The sequence below is a fragment of the Dendrobates tinctorius genome, unplaced genomic scaffold, assembly GCF_039654945.1.
Source record: "Dendrobates tinctorius isolate UK_male_01 unplaced genomic scaffold, ASM3965494v1 ptg000107l, whole genome shotgun sequence".
Classification (NCBI taxonomy): domain Eukaryota; kingdom Metazoa; phylum Chordata; class Amphibia; order Anura; family Dendrobatidae; genus Dendrobates; species Dendrobates tinctorius.
In genome coordinates, this window is record NW_027361775.1 from 6758776 (window position 1) to 6776961 (window position 18186).

At 43.0% G+C, this 18186-nt stretch overlaps 1 protein-coding gene across 1 annotated transcript in view; it reads right to left on the reverse strand.

Annotated features, from left to right (window-relative positions):
• LRRC1 (leucine rich repeat containing 1) overlaps nt 1-18186 on the reverse strand; it is a 213784-nt gene that overhangs the window by 22963 nt on the left and 172635 nt on the right. Inside the window, exons 9-10 of the mRNA XM_073589144.1 lie at nt 15517-15635; nt 7059-7142 (exon numbers count right to left, since the gene is read on the reverse strand). Coding sequence (XP_073445245.1) covers nt 7059-7142; nt 15517-15635 — 203 coding nt within the window. The remainder of the gene's footprint in view (nt 1-7058; nt 7143-15516; nt 15636-18186) is intronic.

Below are 18186 nucleotides of genomic sequence, written 5' to 3' on the forward strand. Positions count from 1 at the left end.
CGGCTATTGGCTGGAGACCCACTACATTGCAAGACGAACTGAATCATAATATAGGACACGGTGAGGCTATTTTTTTGTTTGTTATACCAGGATGAGGGTTTGGTTTTTGTGGGACGAGTTGTACTTCTGGGATACATGATTTGATCGGCTGCTCTTGCATTTTGTTGCAATGGCCAAAAAAACGCAATTCTAACGTATTGAACTGTTTGTTGTGTTGTTTATCAATCGTATAATTTATTTTAGATTTTTATAGCAAGGACATTTCTGAATGCAGCGATATAGAATGTGTATTTTTCATTTTTTATTGTTTTATTTAGAATGGGGTAAAAACGGGGATGATTTGAACTTTTGTTTAAAAAAAATTACACACGTGTATACATATACAGTGGGTACGGAAAGTATTCAGATCCCTTTAAACTTTTCACTCCTTGTTTCATTGCAGCCATTTGGTAAATTCAAAAAAGATAATTTTTTTCTCATTAATGTACACTCTGCACTCCATCTTGGCTGAAAAAAAAAAAAAAAAAAAAAAAATGTAGAAAATTTTGCAAATTTGCTGAAAAACTGAAATATCACATGGTCATAAGCATTCAGACCCTTTGCTCAGTATTGACTAGAAGCACCCTTTTGAGCTAGTACAGCCATGAGTCTTCTTGGGAATGATGCCACAAGTTTTTCACACCTGGATTTGGGGATCCTCTCATTCTTTCTTGCAGAGCCTCTCCAGTTCCGTCAGGTTGGGTGGTGAACATTGGTGGACAGCAATCTTCAGGTCTCTCCAGAGATGCTCAATTGGGTTTAGGTCAGGGCTCTGGCTTGGCCAGTCAAGAATGGTCACAGAGTTGTTCTGAAGCCACTCCTTTGTTATTTTAGCTGTGTGCTTAGGGTCATTGGTCTAGTTGGAAGGAGAACCTTCGGCCAAGTCTGTAGTCCAGAGAACGCTGAAAGAGGTTTTCATCCAGCATATCTCTGTACATGGCCACATGCATGTTTCCTTCAATCGCAGCCAGTCGTCCTTTCCCTGCAGCTGAAAAACACCCCCATAGCATCATGCTGTCACCACCATGTTTTACTGTAGTGATTGTATGGGGCAGGTGTGGTGCCTGGTTTTCGCCACACATACCGCTTAGAATCATCACCAAAAAGTTCTATCTTCCTCTCATCAGACCAGAGAATCTTATTTCTCATAGTCTGGGAGTCCTTCATGTGATTTTTTTTTAGCAAGCTCAATGTGGGCTTTCATACGTCTTGCACTGAGGAGGGGCTTTCGTCGGGCCACTTTGCCATAAAGGCCCGACTGGTGGAGGGCTGCAGTGATAGCTGACTTTGTGGAACTTTCTCCCATCTTCCTACTGCATCTGTGGAGCTCAGCCACAGTGATCTTGGGGTTCTTCTTTACTTCTCTCACCAAGGCTCTTCTCCCACGACAGCTCAGTTTGGCTGGACGGCCAGGTCTAGGAAGACTTCTGGTGGTCCCAAACTTCTTCCATTTAGGGTTCTTTTACACTTCCAGTGTTTTTTGCGGCCCGTTTTTCAGGCCGTATTTCCACGGTCTACCGCAAAAACGGGCTGCAAAAAACCTTCTCGGATCGCTGTTTTTCTGTTTTGACAAATTGGTGGGAAAAAATATGGCGTTCCGCAAATACGATGTACCGCAAAAACAAGCTACTGTTGTTTTTGCGGCACCATTGAAATTTATTGCGGCCGTGTCCGTAAGCTATGAAAAATATCGAGCAAACTTGATATTTTTTCACGACCGTATACATGGCGCTTCAATGAATTTTTTCTGGCCATTTTTGCAGCCCCTTAGAAATCTATTGGGGCCTCAAAAACGGCCTGCAAAAACAGGGCAAGTGTAAAAGAACCCTTAAGGATTATGGAGGCCACTGTGCTCTTAGGAACCTTGAGTACTGCAGAAACTCATTTGTAACCTTGGCCAGATCTGTGCCTTGCCACAATTCTGTCTCTGAGCTCCTTGGCCAGTTCCTTTGACCTCATGATTCTCATTTGGTCTGACATGCACTGTGAGCTGTGATTACTTATATAGACAGGTGTGTGCCTTTACAAATCAGTTTAATTAAACACAGCTCGACTCCAATGAAGAAGTAGTACCATCTCAAGGAGTATCACAAGGAAATGGCCAACATGTGACTTAAATATGAGTGTCTGAGCAAAGGGTCTGAATACTTATTACTATGTGATATTTCAGTTTTTCTTTTTTAATAAATTTGCAAAAATTTCTACATTTGTTTTTTTTTTCCCAGTCAAGACAGGGTGCAGCTTTTTGTGATTTTTATATCGATGTACTAATGAGAAAAAAAAATGAAGTTTTTTAAATTTACCAAATGGCTGCAATGAAACAAAAAGTGAAAAATTTAAAAAGGGGTCTGAATACTTTCCGTACCCACTGTATACACACACAAACACACACACACACACACACACACACACACACACATTACATAACACTAGCTGAAGAGCCCAGCGTTGCCTGGGCACAGTAACCAACTGTGGTTAGTTTTAACAAATTATAATGATTATATTGCACATAAAAACATTTCACATCATATATTCAACACTACAGATCTGCAACACAACTAAATGATTTTTACCTCAGTATTTGTAAGTGAAAACTTGGAGGAAAACAATCAGAGGAAAAGTATATTAGAAACACGTAACCACTTCTGTACTTTTTCTCATACTCCTGGTTTTGGCTTATAAATACTGATGTAAAATACCAAACACTGAATGTGTGAATGTGGCCTTATACACAGCCTCATACTGCAGCAGCACCTCACGCCTCTCTTCCCCTCACACGTGCACAACAAATTCCTCTTATGAGCTCAGTGGTGTAATCCTTGAGGCTTCTCCCTTTCCCTTGACGTTATGCCTCACAGGAGCAACGCCATTCTAGACACAACGGAGCTAGATGTGGCCTGTGCCTGCCGCACACAGATACTGTGAAGGCGGCGGCCCCGATTGTAGCTCGCAGCGCCTGGGACATCGCAGCCGGTGAGTTTTGCAGGGTGGCTTTCGAGGTGACTGTGTCTCCGCCCGTGGCTGCCAATAAAGGCATTAAAGAATAATGGCATGGTCCCTTTCCCACCTGATCTGAACTCTATTGCGAAAAGTGAGAAGTTGCGTTCTCGTGTTAAAGAGCCTTCCGGTGAAAGGAAAACAATCACCTCTCTGACCAGTGTCTGGCAGACTGTGGTTGGTGCTGTCAAAAAGTTGATTAAGAGACTGACACAATATTATATATATATATATATATATATATATATATATATATATATATATATATATATATATATATATATATATATATATATATATATATTATATCATATATCCTATTCAGCAGTGTCCAAACAACCGAATAAAAAAAGAAAAAGAAAAAAAAATAGGCAGCACTCCAAATTAAATGTGAAAAAAGTGGATACTTTACTGATCCTCTAGTGGCGACGTTTCAACGGTGGCTTGATAAAGACGGGCCACCACTGAAACGTTGCCACTTGAGGATCAGTGAAGTATCCACTCTTTTCACATTTAATTTGGAGTTCTGCATATATATATATATATATACACACACACACGGGGAGGACAAAATAATGGAAACACCCAACGTTTTGGCATCATAATCTTCGAACATGTTATAAACATGCAAACCGTGACATATGGTAATGTTTTGTAGTTGATTATTTGTGTTATGTGATATGTGTATGTAAATTAACTGTTTGTTTTGCAGAATTGTAAGAACATTGATGAGAACCTGATACCAATGGCAGACCTCTCGGATTTTCAAAGAGGCCAAATTGTTGGTGCTCGTATGGCAGGCGCTAGTGTAACAGAAAGTGCCCGAATGCTTGGCGTGTCAAGAGGTACTGTCTCCAAAGTAATGACTGCATTTGAAAGAGAAGGAAAAACGTCCGCAGCAAAGCACAGGTCCGGCCAAAAGTCGACGTTGACTGAGAGACCGCCGGACTCTAAAGCGAATTGTGAGAGAGGATCGCAAGACCACGGCTCCGAAAATCACTGCTGAGCTCAATGAACACCTACAGAACCCAGTTTCCACGAAAACTGTTCATCGGGAGCTGCACAAATCTGGATTCCACAGAAGAGCTGCAATTAGAAAACCGCTGCTCTCAATGACAAATGTTTCCAAGCGTTTAGAGTGGTGTAGAAACCTCCAGAATTGGTCCCTCGAGCAGTGGAAGCATGTGATATTCTCTAGCGAATAATCGTTTACTATATTTCCGACCTCCGGCCGAGTGTACGTTTGGAGACAGCCGAAAGAAGCTTTCCATCAAGACTGCCTTCTCCCAACCGTAAAACATGGCAGAGTTTCTGTAATGATCTGGGGTGCTATTTTGTGGAGATCCGCCGGGCCAATGATATCCCTTCATGGAAGAATTAACAGCCGAGATTATTTAGGCATTTTGGACGACCAAGTGCATCCTATGGTTCAAGCACTGTTCTCAGAGGGGAACTCCATCTTTCAGGATGATAATGCACCAATTCATACAGCTAGAATCGTTAAAGCATGGCACGAGGAACAGTAATGAAGTTGAGCATCTCATCTGGCCCCCACAATCCCCAGACCTCAACATTATTGAGCATTTTTTGGTCGATTTTAGAGATTCAAGTTAGACGTCGATTTCCGCCGCCATCGTCGTTCAAAGAACTGGAGGGTGTTTTAACAGAAGAATGGGCTAAAATACCTTTGGAAACAATTCACACCTTGTATGAATCCATACCTCGGAGAATTGAGGCCGTAATCGCCGCAAAAGGTGGACCTACACCATATTAAACTAACTTTTGTTGATGTTTACAGGTGTTTCCATTATTTTGTCCAACGTGTGTGTGTGTGTGTGTGTTTTGTGTGTATATATATATATATATATATATATATATATATATATATATATATATATATATATATATATACATATATATACACACACACATAACACATATATATACATACATACACACACTGCTCAAAAAAATAAAGGGAACACTTAAACAACAGAATATAACTCCAAGTAAATCAAACTTCTGTGAAATCAAACTGTCCACTTAGGAAGAAACACTGGTTGACAATCAATTTCACATGCTGTTGTGCAAATGGAATAGACAACAGATGAAAATTATTGGCAATTATCAAGACAGACGCAAAGGAGTGGTTCTGCAGGTGTGGACCACAGACCATATCTCAGTACCAATGCTTTCTGGCTAATGTTCTGGTCACTTTTGAATGTTGGTTGTGCTTTCACATGCGTGGTAGCATGAGATGGACTCTACAACCACACAAGTGGCTCAGGCAGTCCAGCTCATCCAGGATGGCACATCAATGCGAGCTGTGGCGAGGTGGTTTGCTGTGTCTGTCAGTATAGTGTCCAGAGGCTGGAGACGCTACCAGGAGACAGGCCAGTACACCAGGATACGTGGAGGGGGCCGTAGGAGGGCAAGAACCAGCAGCAGGACCGCTACCTCAGCCTATGTGCAAAGAGGAACAGGAGGAGTACTGCCAGAGTCCTGAAAAATGACCTCCAGCAGGCCACAAATGTGCATGTGTCTGCACAAACGGTTAGAAACCGACTCCATGAGGATGGTCTGAGTGCCTGACATCCACAGATGGGGGTTGTGCTCACAGCCCAACACCGTGCAGGACGCTTGGCATTTGCCACAGAACACCAGGATTGGCAAATTCGCCACTGGCACCCTGTGCTCTTCACACATGAAAGCAGGTTCACACTGAGCACATGTGACAGATGTGACAAGAATCTGGAGACACCGTGGAGAGCGATCTGCTGCCTGCAACATCCTTCAGCGTGACCAGTTTGGCAGTGAGTCAGTAATGGTGTGGGTTGGCATTTCTTTGGAGGGCCACACGGTGTTGGGCTGTGAGTACAACCCCCATCTGTGGACGTCGGGTATAACATGAGTCATTGTCCAGAAAGCCGGCGGGGGAGGGGAAGGGGGAGCGGCGGCAGGAGCCAGTGGCTGCAACTGTGCTGTTGCTAAAGAGAAATGAATATTCACTTCTCTTATAGCAGTGCCAACTGCAGCCGTCGGCTTCTAGAAGACATCACACTCACCCTCCTCGTGCAGTCGCTGCATCTCCGTTGTTCCCGGCACCGGCAGCTCTTCCTGTGCGTAAGATCACATGACCCCGCTCATTAAGGTAATGAATATGCTTGCGTCTCCATTCCCATTGGCGGGGAGCCCATATTCATTACTTTAAAGAGCGGTGCCACATGATCGCTCAGCACAGGAAGCGCTGCTGGAAGCTGGAACGAGGTGCTGCGCCTGCGATGGCATGCTGGAGGAGGGCGAAAATTACGTGCCTTGGCTTATATTCGGCTTGGCTTATACTCGAGTATATACAGTGTGTATATTGAAATGTCAATTGTATTATGTACATTTTCAGTTCTTTGGTTATTTGGTTATTATTCTTACTTTAACAGATGAAAAACAACTTATATGGGGAAACTAGGTTTTTCATTTAGTTGCATAATTCTGCACACACATTCTCCAAAGAAAGAAAAAAACCTCAATTTTATTTTCTTAAATATTCAGGTGTATTAACTTTTAGGACTGACTTGACAGATTTGTAGTTGTTCTATAATAAAATATTGATAGATACAAATTGCCTGATAGAATGAGTGCCCTGTGTGCAGAAATTAAGGCTTCAGTGGTGTTCCTGTAATAGGAAATTAATCTGATTGTTCCATTTCCCATTTCTTGCTGCACTGATCGATAAGACTGAGGAGTGTGTTACTGATGGCTGCACATTTCTCGCGATTCATGAGCACTTGGCTCGATAAGTAAAGGGAGAACTTGTGTACTCTACATGGGAGCACACTTTCCCTGAGCCGCATGACCATTCTGCCACGTAGCAGAGAAGAAATAGTTGGGGCAGGAGGTTTTTTCTGGCTCCTCAGTAGTAATTCTAATTAGTAAGGACATTCATTTTAGCTCTAATTCTCAAGAAATCTTTAGAAGGAGAACTTGCCATAAAGACAACTTCTATTTGGCAGAATTAATTTACTCACCTCCTTTGGCAGAGACATTAATTTATTCCTATCAATGTTCAAGTTGTTCAGCTTCTTTAGTTTCCCAATGCTTCTTGGCAAAACCTGAGGATATAAACAAAACAATCTACATAAATTGAATTTTGGCTTGCAAAACTGTTCAACTGTGACAGTGCTGGAGAACGCAAGATATCAGATTAGGGTTAAAGTATGCTTTTCTTCCATCACGTACCAGTGAAGAAAACCGTGCTTCACTTTCATCAGTGATGAGGTATGTGTTACTGTCATTTTGTATGTATGTAGATAGGAAATCACACAATTAATGCAATTTTAAACACAGAATTGGTGTATGCGCACCGGAATCCGCCTGAAAGAGTGCCACAAAAGCGCCCCATAAAATGAACATGGTGCATTTGGAAACCGGTTAAAAGAAGTGACCAGCTCATTTCTTTGGGCAGCTTCCGCTGGGAAACCACTGGCTCTCTATACATAGCAGTAAAGAGTGAAAGGCGCCACCGACAAAGCCACCACAAGTACAAGACCGAAGCCGCATCAGGGTAATGACCGGCAGTTTCCAGCAGCGGTGTTGCCTGGGAAAATGCATCAACTACACCACAGTCTAAATGGTGCCATATGCACATACAATCTAAATATCATTTTAAGGTATGAAGTGAGCAAACGCAGGCATATTAGCCCCAGGTCATCAACAATGGTTATTTTTTTGTTGCCCATCTTGATGAGGGGACGTGATGTAGTCAGATGCTGCCGATTCATTTATGGCGCCGGCCTGAAATGTCACTTAAGCCATGTAAGGGAGTGAGATTTTTGGCATAAGCAATGTCAGAGCTCGTCATGAATTAGATGAGCTGTAGTGCCATGCCAAGCCCATTTAGACAGAGCGCAAAGAAAATGTTGTTAAAATACAAAAAAAAAGTCACAAAATTTGGGTAAAACTAATTTGTGCCAACATTTTGTGATGTTTCAAAGCCTTTATGCCACTTTTTGGGGGCAAGAGCTTTGATAAATCAGGGTCATTATTTTGGATGATGGATTTTTAGCAATCCCTGTATGTGTTGCGGTTGTCAAACAGCCAAGAGACATGCAGCCGTGGGGACTCAAACATATTTTTCGAGCAAGCCGAAGTCACTCTTAGCACCTGAGCATGCTGGATAACACATTATCCAAGCACGCTCGCTCATCCTAATGACCATGTCTTCACCACGTTGTGTTTTCTCTGAAAAAAAGCAGATGAGATTAGATGTGAATGGCATATCCTCGCTTTAAAGTAGTAAACGGAGCACAAATGTTGCAATTGAAGAGATCAGACCAATCATGGTCTGCACTAGGCATATTACAGAAACCGTTTTGACTGGATTGGGGAATGTCACCTCATTTTTGGCCTATAAGCTGCGGACACCGCCATCAGGGGCTTATCTACAGCATTCTGTAATGCTGTAGATAAGCCCCCGATGTAACCTGAAAGACAAGAAAAATGAGTTCGATTATAATCACCCCTGCGTCCTGTCCAGTCCGATGGGTGTCGCCGTCCGGTCCAGCGTCTCTCATCTTCTAGCGATGATGTCCTTCTTACTTCTGCCGCGGCTCCTGTTGAGGGCAGAGTAAAGGACTGCAGTGCGCAGGCGCCGGACCGCGACACCCATCGCACCTGACCCCCGGTGAGTATAATCTATCCTTATCTTTCAGGTTACATCAGGGGATTATCTACAGCATTACAGAATGCTGTAGATAAGCCCCTCATCACGGTAGCCGCAGCTTATAGGCCAAAAATGGGGTGACAGATTCCCTTTAAGTTGCCTAAAATCGAACTAGCTCAGTCCTAAATTTCTCGCTAAAACAGTACCAGTCACACAAAAATGGCACCTTGATGGTTAGGGGCCACCACAGGATGGCATCTCAGCCACTTGTGGCACCCATGCCACAGCTTGTGCACTCCAGCTATATAGTTTTACAGAAATAAATTATACTGTACATAATACATTTATAGGGTAAAAAAGAAAAGAACAGAGTGGAATGTTTTCATACTTCTCTGACTAGAGCAATTTGCATGTTTCCCCCCAGGAATTGCTTCTTCCTTCGTTAAGACATGTGCATTGTTCCCTCATGACAAGATTTTGTCTTTGAAATGTATTACGGGAAAAACATCTATTTATTGCTCTCATGTACAGACAGCAGAAAATAAAGTATTATGATTGCTCATGAAGCGATTGCTACACAATGACATCCATCTAAAGATGCATGGCTGGAAGCCTTTTAAGGTGCTGAAAACCCTTTTCTGGTAGAAGTCACAGAAAATGGGCAACAACACTAATGAGAGGGGCAGAATGAAAGAGACCGACCCAAACCATGAAGGTTTCTGCCTTTCTGCTGCCAATTGATCGCACACACCGTATACATATAGGAAGACGGCTGTCAGAGGAGCGAGTGGATGGGGAGTAGGGGGTGAGCTGGTAGCTCATGATCATAATGCACTCCACTCACACAACGAGAAGAACACAAGAGCAAATAAACCTTGATTTCACAAAAAGTAACACAAAACAAATGCCCTGACTATTTAATCACTACTTTGTGCCGTCATTACATGAGACTGCATAAACCTGGTGACAGGTTCCCTATATAAATGACATGACAACGAGCCAAGGTGACATTTTGTCCAAAATTAATCCATTGGGTCATGTAAGCAAAAGGTTTCATTTAAAGCTTGATTATTGGCAGAAAAGCCCATCAAAGATGTAAGGCGTTTGCATTCTAATACTTCAGCCACAAATGCCAAACAACTGCTATATTTTAGGATGTCTCGTACAAGTCTTCCTTTTACACCCCAAACTACTGGTGTTTAGTACGGACACTGCCTAAGCTTTATTCGCACATCAGCATTCTTGATTAGTATCTCTATGCCAAATCAGAAGGGTCTCCAAAACAAAGAACACGTGTCATTCTTTCAGTTATAGTTAGTTATTCCACTCTTGGTTGTGGCATAGAAAAACTGATGTAAAACACTGACGTGTGAATAAGCCCCAAGAAGAACAGGTATGTTAAGGAGGTAGAATCCATGAAAACTGCTACTAAATTCCTATTTACAAGTGAGATGGGAAGTAATAGCATAAATCAATCCGGGCTCAAAGAAATAGTCAGCTTCACAAAAGTTCCTGTTAAAAGAGGCTGTCCGCTACTTTAGCACTCATGACCTATCCTTAGACTTAGGGTCCCGTCACACCAGCAATCCCAACAACGATACGACCTGGTCAGAATTGCTGGTGAGCTGCCAAACAGGCAGATTTCACCAGCGATCAGGACCAGCAAGGATGCTGGTATCCAAGGTAAATATCAGGTAACTAAGCGCGCGCGGGGCTTAGTTACCCGCTGTGTACCTTGGATACCAGCTCCCAGCATCTGCTTACAGCGCTGGGAGCTCGCTGATCGTTGGTCTCCCGCTGCCACACAATGCGTGCTGGCCAGCAGGAGACCAACGATCAAAAAAAATATCCCAGGACATTCCTGCATGATCAGTATACCCGGCAGGGGGGGCGGTCGCTGATGCATGTCACACACAGCGAGATCGCTAGTGAGATCGCTGATGTGTCACAAAATCAGCGATCTCGCTATGTGTGACGGGCCCCTTAGACTAGGTCACCAGTGACTGATCGGTTGGGGATGCTTAGCTGATCAGCTGTTATCTGTGTCGCCGGCTGCAAGTACCAACTTGCGCAGCACATTAAAATCAGGATTCTCCAGTATTGCCGGTGAGAGCGGGCAGTCATGTGATCACAAACATACAATTTCGACTAGATGTCCTTGACTCAGCACAACTTGTATTGAGAGAAGCCAGAAACGTCTAGCTAGAATGTGGCTGGAAGTATGTGACTGCGATCACATGAATGCCGGTTCTCTGCAGCAATACTGGCGAGTCCTGACACCGCTTAATGAAATGTGCCCATTCGCTTTTGGTTAATTACTCCACAGCTTGGTGAGGTCTTTGAAATACCATGAATATTGTCTGGGGTTAAGCTGCCTATTTTTTCAATACACAAACCAGTGTCTTACAGTTGCAGCAGGTGGATGAGATTTATAGATCTCTCATGCCCACTGTTTTTATTACGCTGTAAAAATTAATCTCAGATGCATTTTTTAAATCTGCAAAGTATCAAATTATCTTGTGGGAAAACTTCAGTTTTATTTTTGGATTTTCTTTATAAAATTGCATATGATGCAGAAAGTCCACAGCATAAAAACACACATGCAGTTTTCGTGTATTTCTGCACATGGTTGTCAGTAAAATATTGTCAAAGCCAAAAACCAGGAATTGTCCAAAACAAAGCAGCTTAATTTATATTGAGAAATACAAAAAAACAATGTAAAAACACAAAAAAAAAAGCACTAAATCCTCATCGTGGTAACGTAACCTTGGGGTCCAGGCTCCAGAGACTTGTCAGGTGCAGTGAACCCACCAAGCTTACAGATCATGATCTCTTTCATGCACCAATCCAGAGTACGCCATGATTGTCTCGCTCATGACATAGCGTGCACAAGATTTCAAAGATGGTGGTTTGGCCAGGATAGTGTACCACCCCGATGACTTGGGGTAGTGGTTTTACACACAAGACGACATAATAACAAATTGTATAACTTCGTGTACAGGAAAGATAAGCAGCTGCCAGAGGTATTTTTTTTATATTGTATTCCGCAGCACTTTACATATATCATCACTGTCCCCATTAGAGCTCACAATTTTACTTCCTCATCAGTAAGTCTTTGGAGTGTGGTAGGAAAGTGGAGTATCCGGTAGAAACCCACGCAAACACGGGGAGAACATACAAACTCCTTGCAGATGTTGGTGTGATTTAAAGCCAGGTCCCTAGTGTTACAAAGCAAGGCTATGTTCACACGTTGCATTTTGGCTTTTTTTATGCAAGTGTTAAGCTGTGTTTCACAGTACCAGCAAAGGCTATGAGACTTCAGAAATCTCATACACACACATTTTTTTCCTGACCGATTTGGAAATCTGCTGTATTTTTGCATGCTTGCCTTTTTTGCAAACTCCAAGTCACTTTTAGTATTTTTTCACCCATAGAAAGCAATGGGCAAGCACAAAAATGCAGCAAAACAATGCAGCAAAACACGCAAAAAAAAAAAAAAAAAGCTTCTTTACTGCCAAGAGAGCAGCTTTTGCCTGCAGAAACAAATGCTGCAAAAACTAAACGTGTGAACATAGCCCAACAGTGCCAACCACCGAGTCACCCCGATCCACATACAGTGACTGGCACAGGATGGAGGAATTAGTAAAGAGGTAGGCAACATAAACCAGCCAGGATAGACTGGAGGGGAGAAAATAAATTAGAAGTGCGTTACAGTAATCCGTAAGTGAGAGAATCTGAGCAACAAGAAGCATTTTAATCGATTGATTTCAAGGACTGATTCTGGGGATGTTTTTAAACTACAGGTGACCTGAGCGTGCAATTCAATGTAGGCAGTACAAGGAAAGGTCAGAGTGGAACATAGGCAGCGTACCCAACAACGTGGGCCTAAGGCCGGGTCACATTTGTAACTGGAATGCGAGTCTCTCGCCTCAGTATTCGGCACTGCCACCGGCACTTGGGATCGGAGCGCTCAGCTGCATAGAAATACATACAGCCACACACTCTGGTCCCGAGTGCCCGCAGCAGTTTCAGATATTGAGGCGAGAGACTCACACGAGTCTCTAGCCTCTATACCCGGCACAGCCAGCAGAGGTTCAGACCGGAGAGGTCAGCTGCATAAAAATCCATGCAGTCGCACACTCCAGTTCTGAGTGCCAGCGGCAGCGCCAGGTATTGAGGCGCGAGTTTCTCGCACTGCAGTTGCAAGTGTGACCCCGGCCTTAGACCTACAGTAGTGCCACACAATGAAATCATGTGAAAACTGTGGACACCTGAGCAAGGACAACGTCCTATTACACCCTTCGGCTCGTCTACCTCGTTGATTCATGACCCCTGACCCCCAAGACAATTAGGAGCATAAGATGCGCATTGCCTAATCGTTATGTACTAATTCTGGGACAAGAGGGTCACATCGTTGGAATGAATTTCCCTTCTTGCTTTGCTCTTTCCTGAAGTAAATATGAAATTCTTAGATTTCCGTTAACAAAACTGAGGGCTTTTATATTGGTTTTGAATTTCCCTAAATGTAGCCCCGATAAGGAGAGGGCAGAGAATGCTAGACAATAGTCATCGACTTCCACTGCATTTCAATCCCACAATTTCAATTAATACTTCAAACCCAAAGAACAGCCACACGTGACCGCTGTCGTCAGGACGGACGCTCACTTCCAAAGACCTATTTCAACTCTCTGCCCTTAGAAAGAACAGATTTCTGTCAGGACAAATTACTCTCAAGTCCCAAGCAAAAGCGCAGCGAGGACAGCTGGAACGTCTGCGCCAGGGCAGCCTCGTGGAACAAATATATGTGACAGCACACGTGTAACAAGTACTCTTATATTTGTATGGAAGGGATAATGTGAGAAGGAAAGACAAACAATGGAGATTTATGCACCAAAGACTCCCAACTTCTCACAATAAATAGCAGAGCAGGAGAAAACACAAATTCCCCTGCAGCGGAGGAATTCTGAATGTCAGTAACTAGAACTGTCCTCTATATATAGGAAAGGCACATAACCTATCAGTGTACACCATCACAAAACCAGAAATGACAGCTCCTTGGATTGCCAAAGTCTATGCAGCTGTTCCCTAGCCATAGCCGCGCCTTACAAACCTTATGGACAGCCAATAGCGGTGACTACTGCGGCAATCTGTCGGAGGTGCGGAGGAGAGCTTGTTGCACTTGTCAGAATGGAGTAAAGTAAGGAGAGGAGCAAAAAGTCAAACCTTTTATCTTAAAAAGGGGTTGCACATCTTTTCTACTTAAATGTATGTATTTGGGTCCCCAACATTTTTTGTGCAGTAAGGATTCAGTAAAAACTGTACGATTTAACTTTTACATGTTCTTTGTTTCTCTGCAAAAATCAACTTTGATGTGGTTTGTGCTCAAAAAGACTGATCAAAGTATGGGCTGATTCAGACGTCCGAGATCAGACCGCAATGCATGAACTGGCTGCGACTTTCTTGACCCAAGAATGACAGCCTCATAGAAATACATGAAGTGGTAAATGCTCGGGTCAGTGGAGCAGCGTTCAGTCCACGAATTGGTTGTCCGTGTTCGGTTCGATTTGTACGGATGTCTGCATGCGCCCTTACAAATTGCTGTCGGACCCTTGGAACTAACTCCCTGATGGATTAGGTTTTAATTAGTTGCTACAAGTAGTTTTCTACCCACCTATCTATACAGGAAGAGCACGTAGCCAACCTAAAAGGCAGCGGCAGATTGTCCTCACGAATTTGGCAGAAGAAGAAGAATCGAGCCCCAAAATACTTTTTGGACAAGGATCAAGACTTAGTTGCTTTAGCAGATTTTTCAGCAAAACAACCAGATTTTCCTATTTTTGGGCCATTAAGTGATATAGTCTTATCATGAGTCAGATAAAAAAAGAAAATAATATTTCATTTCAGGTGGAAACCCTCTCTTCCTCAGCAGCAAAAAATAGAAGGTGGAACTAAGGAGAACACCATTTTGATCTATCCTGGCTTCTCTATTAAAGCACTGACATTGGATAATTTGCTATATTAAAGCTAGGGAATGAAAAACCCTGTTCTACCAATACATCACTCTGGATTAGCTGACTTAGTGTGAAGACTCCGGCCACCTCTCCCTACTGTAAAAATGAGGGATAATGTCACCAGAAGAGACAGTCAATTAATACATACAAGTCAGCCAGCCACTTAGAAATGGGCAATGGCAGCTGTCGCAAAAGTATTATATGAGGCAATCAGAGGGCAGTGGATGAAAGTGTATTTCTATCTCAGAAGTGCTCGCACAGGCGTGCTACCAGGAAACAAGGAATTACATTCTACTTCTATGAATGTAACTGTGGTGATAGTAACACTACTGGCCAAGTCATAAAATGTATGCAGAAGGGGTGCTGCTATCCCCACGGATTAGCTTCCTAGGCCAGGCCAATTGTCAATACATTCGGGAGATAAAGGAAAAAAAAAGCCAATAAAACTACCCAATTTATATGAAAAACATGACCTCGATGGACGCTGCTCTGTAAGAATTAAATAGCCATAAACAGTGACAGGAACCACAGGCGGCACAAGTGGTGACCTATAATCCATGGATGCCCTCAAAGGACACTGTGCAAGTGGAACATAGCTGTCAGCAAGCACTAGATTCCTGTCAGAGCAAATTACATTGTAATCACAACAAACGCTGCCTGTTTACCATGGACGAGATATTCACGTGCTCTCCTCACGCTAGAAACAAACCTGGAGAGGGGAGACAACCGGCCATGACGCCTGCATGATGCCAGCAGCTCCAGAGCACCATGAACAAGCCGACAATCGCTGAGCCATGCATGCTGTACACTCACCAAGAGTTGATTTTCGGTTAGGACTAGCTCGGTAAGGCCCTCACATTCTCCAATGCATTCGGTAAGCTGTATCAGCCGATTCTGGTCCACTTTAAGAATTGACAGCTTCTTAAGCCTCCCTGGGGACAGAAAAGGGGTCCTCAACAAACCAGAATGACGCATGGTGACACACACAGTGACAGACGGACTTACAAAGGCCGTCTATTACAATTGTCATTGCTTTGAGACAAGAGGACTACATACAGCTGAACTAGACTGGATTTACATTGGATGGATTTACATTGGATGAATGCCATCTTCATCTTGTACAAAGTGACAATTGCACTCAAGCAACAACTTAACTTTTAAAAAGATTTTTCCATATTTGAGAGCCCTTACAACCGCAATCAAATTGGTAGATTTTCCTGAGAGGGGCACAGCTCAGGCAACAGGCAGGCACAGCTCAGGCAACAGGAGGGCACAGCTCAGGCAACAGGAGGGCACAGCTCAGGCAACAGGAGGGCACAGCTCATGGTCGAGAGCCTACACAGAGAGGGATACAGATTCAATAGGAAACAAAGCCTTATTTTCCATTGACATCATATCCAGCTGTGTGTGCGCGGTAAGGCAGAAACAATGCGCTCCTCTCTGCTGAGTTGCGCTCCTGTCAGAGGAGGCAATAAGTGGGCGTCTCAGTAACCAGATATCAACCAATCTGCTTTCAATTAAGGGTACTCAAAAGGTGAAAAAAAACACACTTGCAGACGTCTTACATGTTCGGTGTGGTTTCAGAAGTACGGTATTAATATTTTATTTATTCTAGGAATACTTACAGTGCCTTGCAAAAGTAATCGGCCCCCTGGAACTTTTCAACCTTTTCCCACATATCATGCTTCAAACATAAAGATACCAAATGTCAACAAGTGTGACACAGTTGTAAAGTTGAACAAAATTTATTGGTTATTTAAAATTTTTGTGGAAATACAAAAACTGAAAAGTGGGGTGTGCAATATTATTCAGCCCCTTTACTTTCAGTGCAGCAAACTCGCTCCAGAAGTTCAATGTGGATCTCTGAATGATCCAATGTTGTCCTAAATGACTAATGATGATAAATATAATCCACCTGTGTGTAATCAAGTCTCCGTATAAATGCACCTGCTTTGTGATAGTCTCAGGGTTCTGTTTGAAGCACAGAAAGCATCATGAAGACCAAGGAACACAACAGGCAGGTCCGTGATACTGTTGTGAAGAAGTTTAAAGCCGGATTTGGATACAAAATGATTTCCAAAACTTTAAACTTCCTAGGAGCACTGTGCAAGTGATCATACTGAAATGGAAGGAGTATCATACCACTGCAAATCTACCAAGACCCGGCCATCGCTCTAAACTTTCATGTCAAACAAGGAGAAGACTGATCAGAGATGCAGCCAAGAGGCCCATCATCACTCTGGATGAACTGCAGAGATCTACAGCTGAGGTGGGACAGTCGGTCCATAGGACAACAATCAGTTGTACACTGCACAAATCTGGCCTTTATGGAAGAGTGGCAAGAAGAAAGTCATTTCTCAAAGATATCCATAAAAAGTGTCATTTAAAGTTTGCAACAAGCCACCTGGGAGACATACCAAACATGTGGAAGAAGGTGCTCTGGTCAGATGAAATCAAAATCGAACTTTTTGGCAACAATGCCAAACGATATGTTTGACGTAAAAACAACACATCTCATCACCCTGAACACACTATCCCCATTGTCAAACATGGTGGTGGCAGCATCATGGATTTGGTCTGCTTTTCTTCAGCAGGGACAGGGAAGATGGTTAAAATTGATAGGCAGGTGGTTGGAACCAAATACAGGACCATTCTTGAAGAAAACCTTTTGGAGTCTGCAAAAGACCTGAGACTGGGATGGAGATTTGTCTTCCAACAAGACAATGATCCCAAACATAAAGCAAAATCTACAATGGAATAAACGTATCCAGGTGTTAGAATGGCCAAGTCAAAGTTCAGACCTCAAACCAATCGAGAATCTGTGAAAAGAGCTGAAAACTGCTGTTCACAAACGATATCCATCAAACCTCACTGAGCTCCAGCTGTTTGCCAAGGAAGAATGGGCAAGAATTTCAGCCTCTCGATGTACAAAACTGATAGAGACATACCCCAAGCGACTTGTAGCTGTAATCGCAGCAAAAGGTGGGGCAACAAAGTATTAAGTTAAAGGGGCTCAATAATATTGCACGCCCCACTTTTCAGTATTTGCACTTCCACAAAAATTTAAAATAACCAATAAATTTCGTTCAACTTCACAATTGTGTCCCACTTGTTGTTGATTCTTCACCAAAAATTTACATTTGGTATCTTTATGTTTGAAGCATAAGTGGGAAAAGGTTGAAAGGTTCCAGGGGGCCGAATACTTTCGCAAGGCACTGTATCTTGTGACTAGCAACTAGATGAAGCATAAGTTATTAAAGGGAACCTGTCAGCTTCCACCACGTGTTTACTGAACCCTTTATATACTTCCTGACAAGCACCTTCTCGCGGTTTATTGATTTTCGAATTTACCTAAAATAAATTTTGTAACTGTGCTCGCGATACGTTGTTCAGTGAGTGACTAGTCAAGGGGACGTTGTCTTTCCCAGACTAATCGTCCCACTAATCACTTTATCATGCCACTGTGGGCATGAGTAACATGAT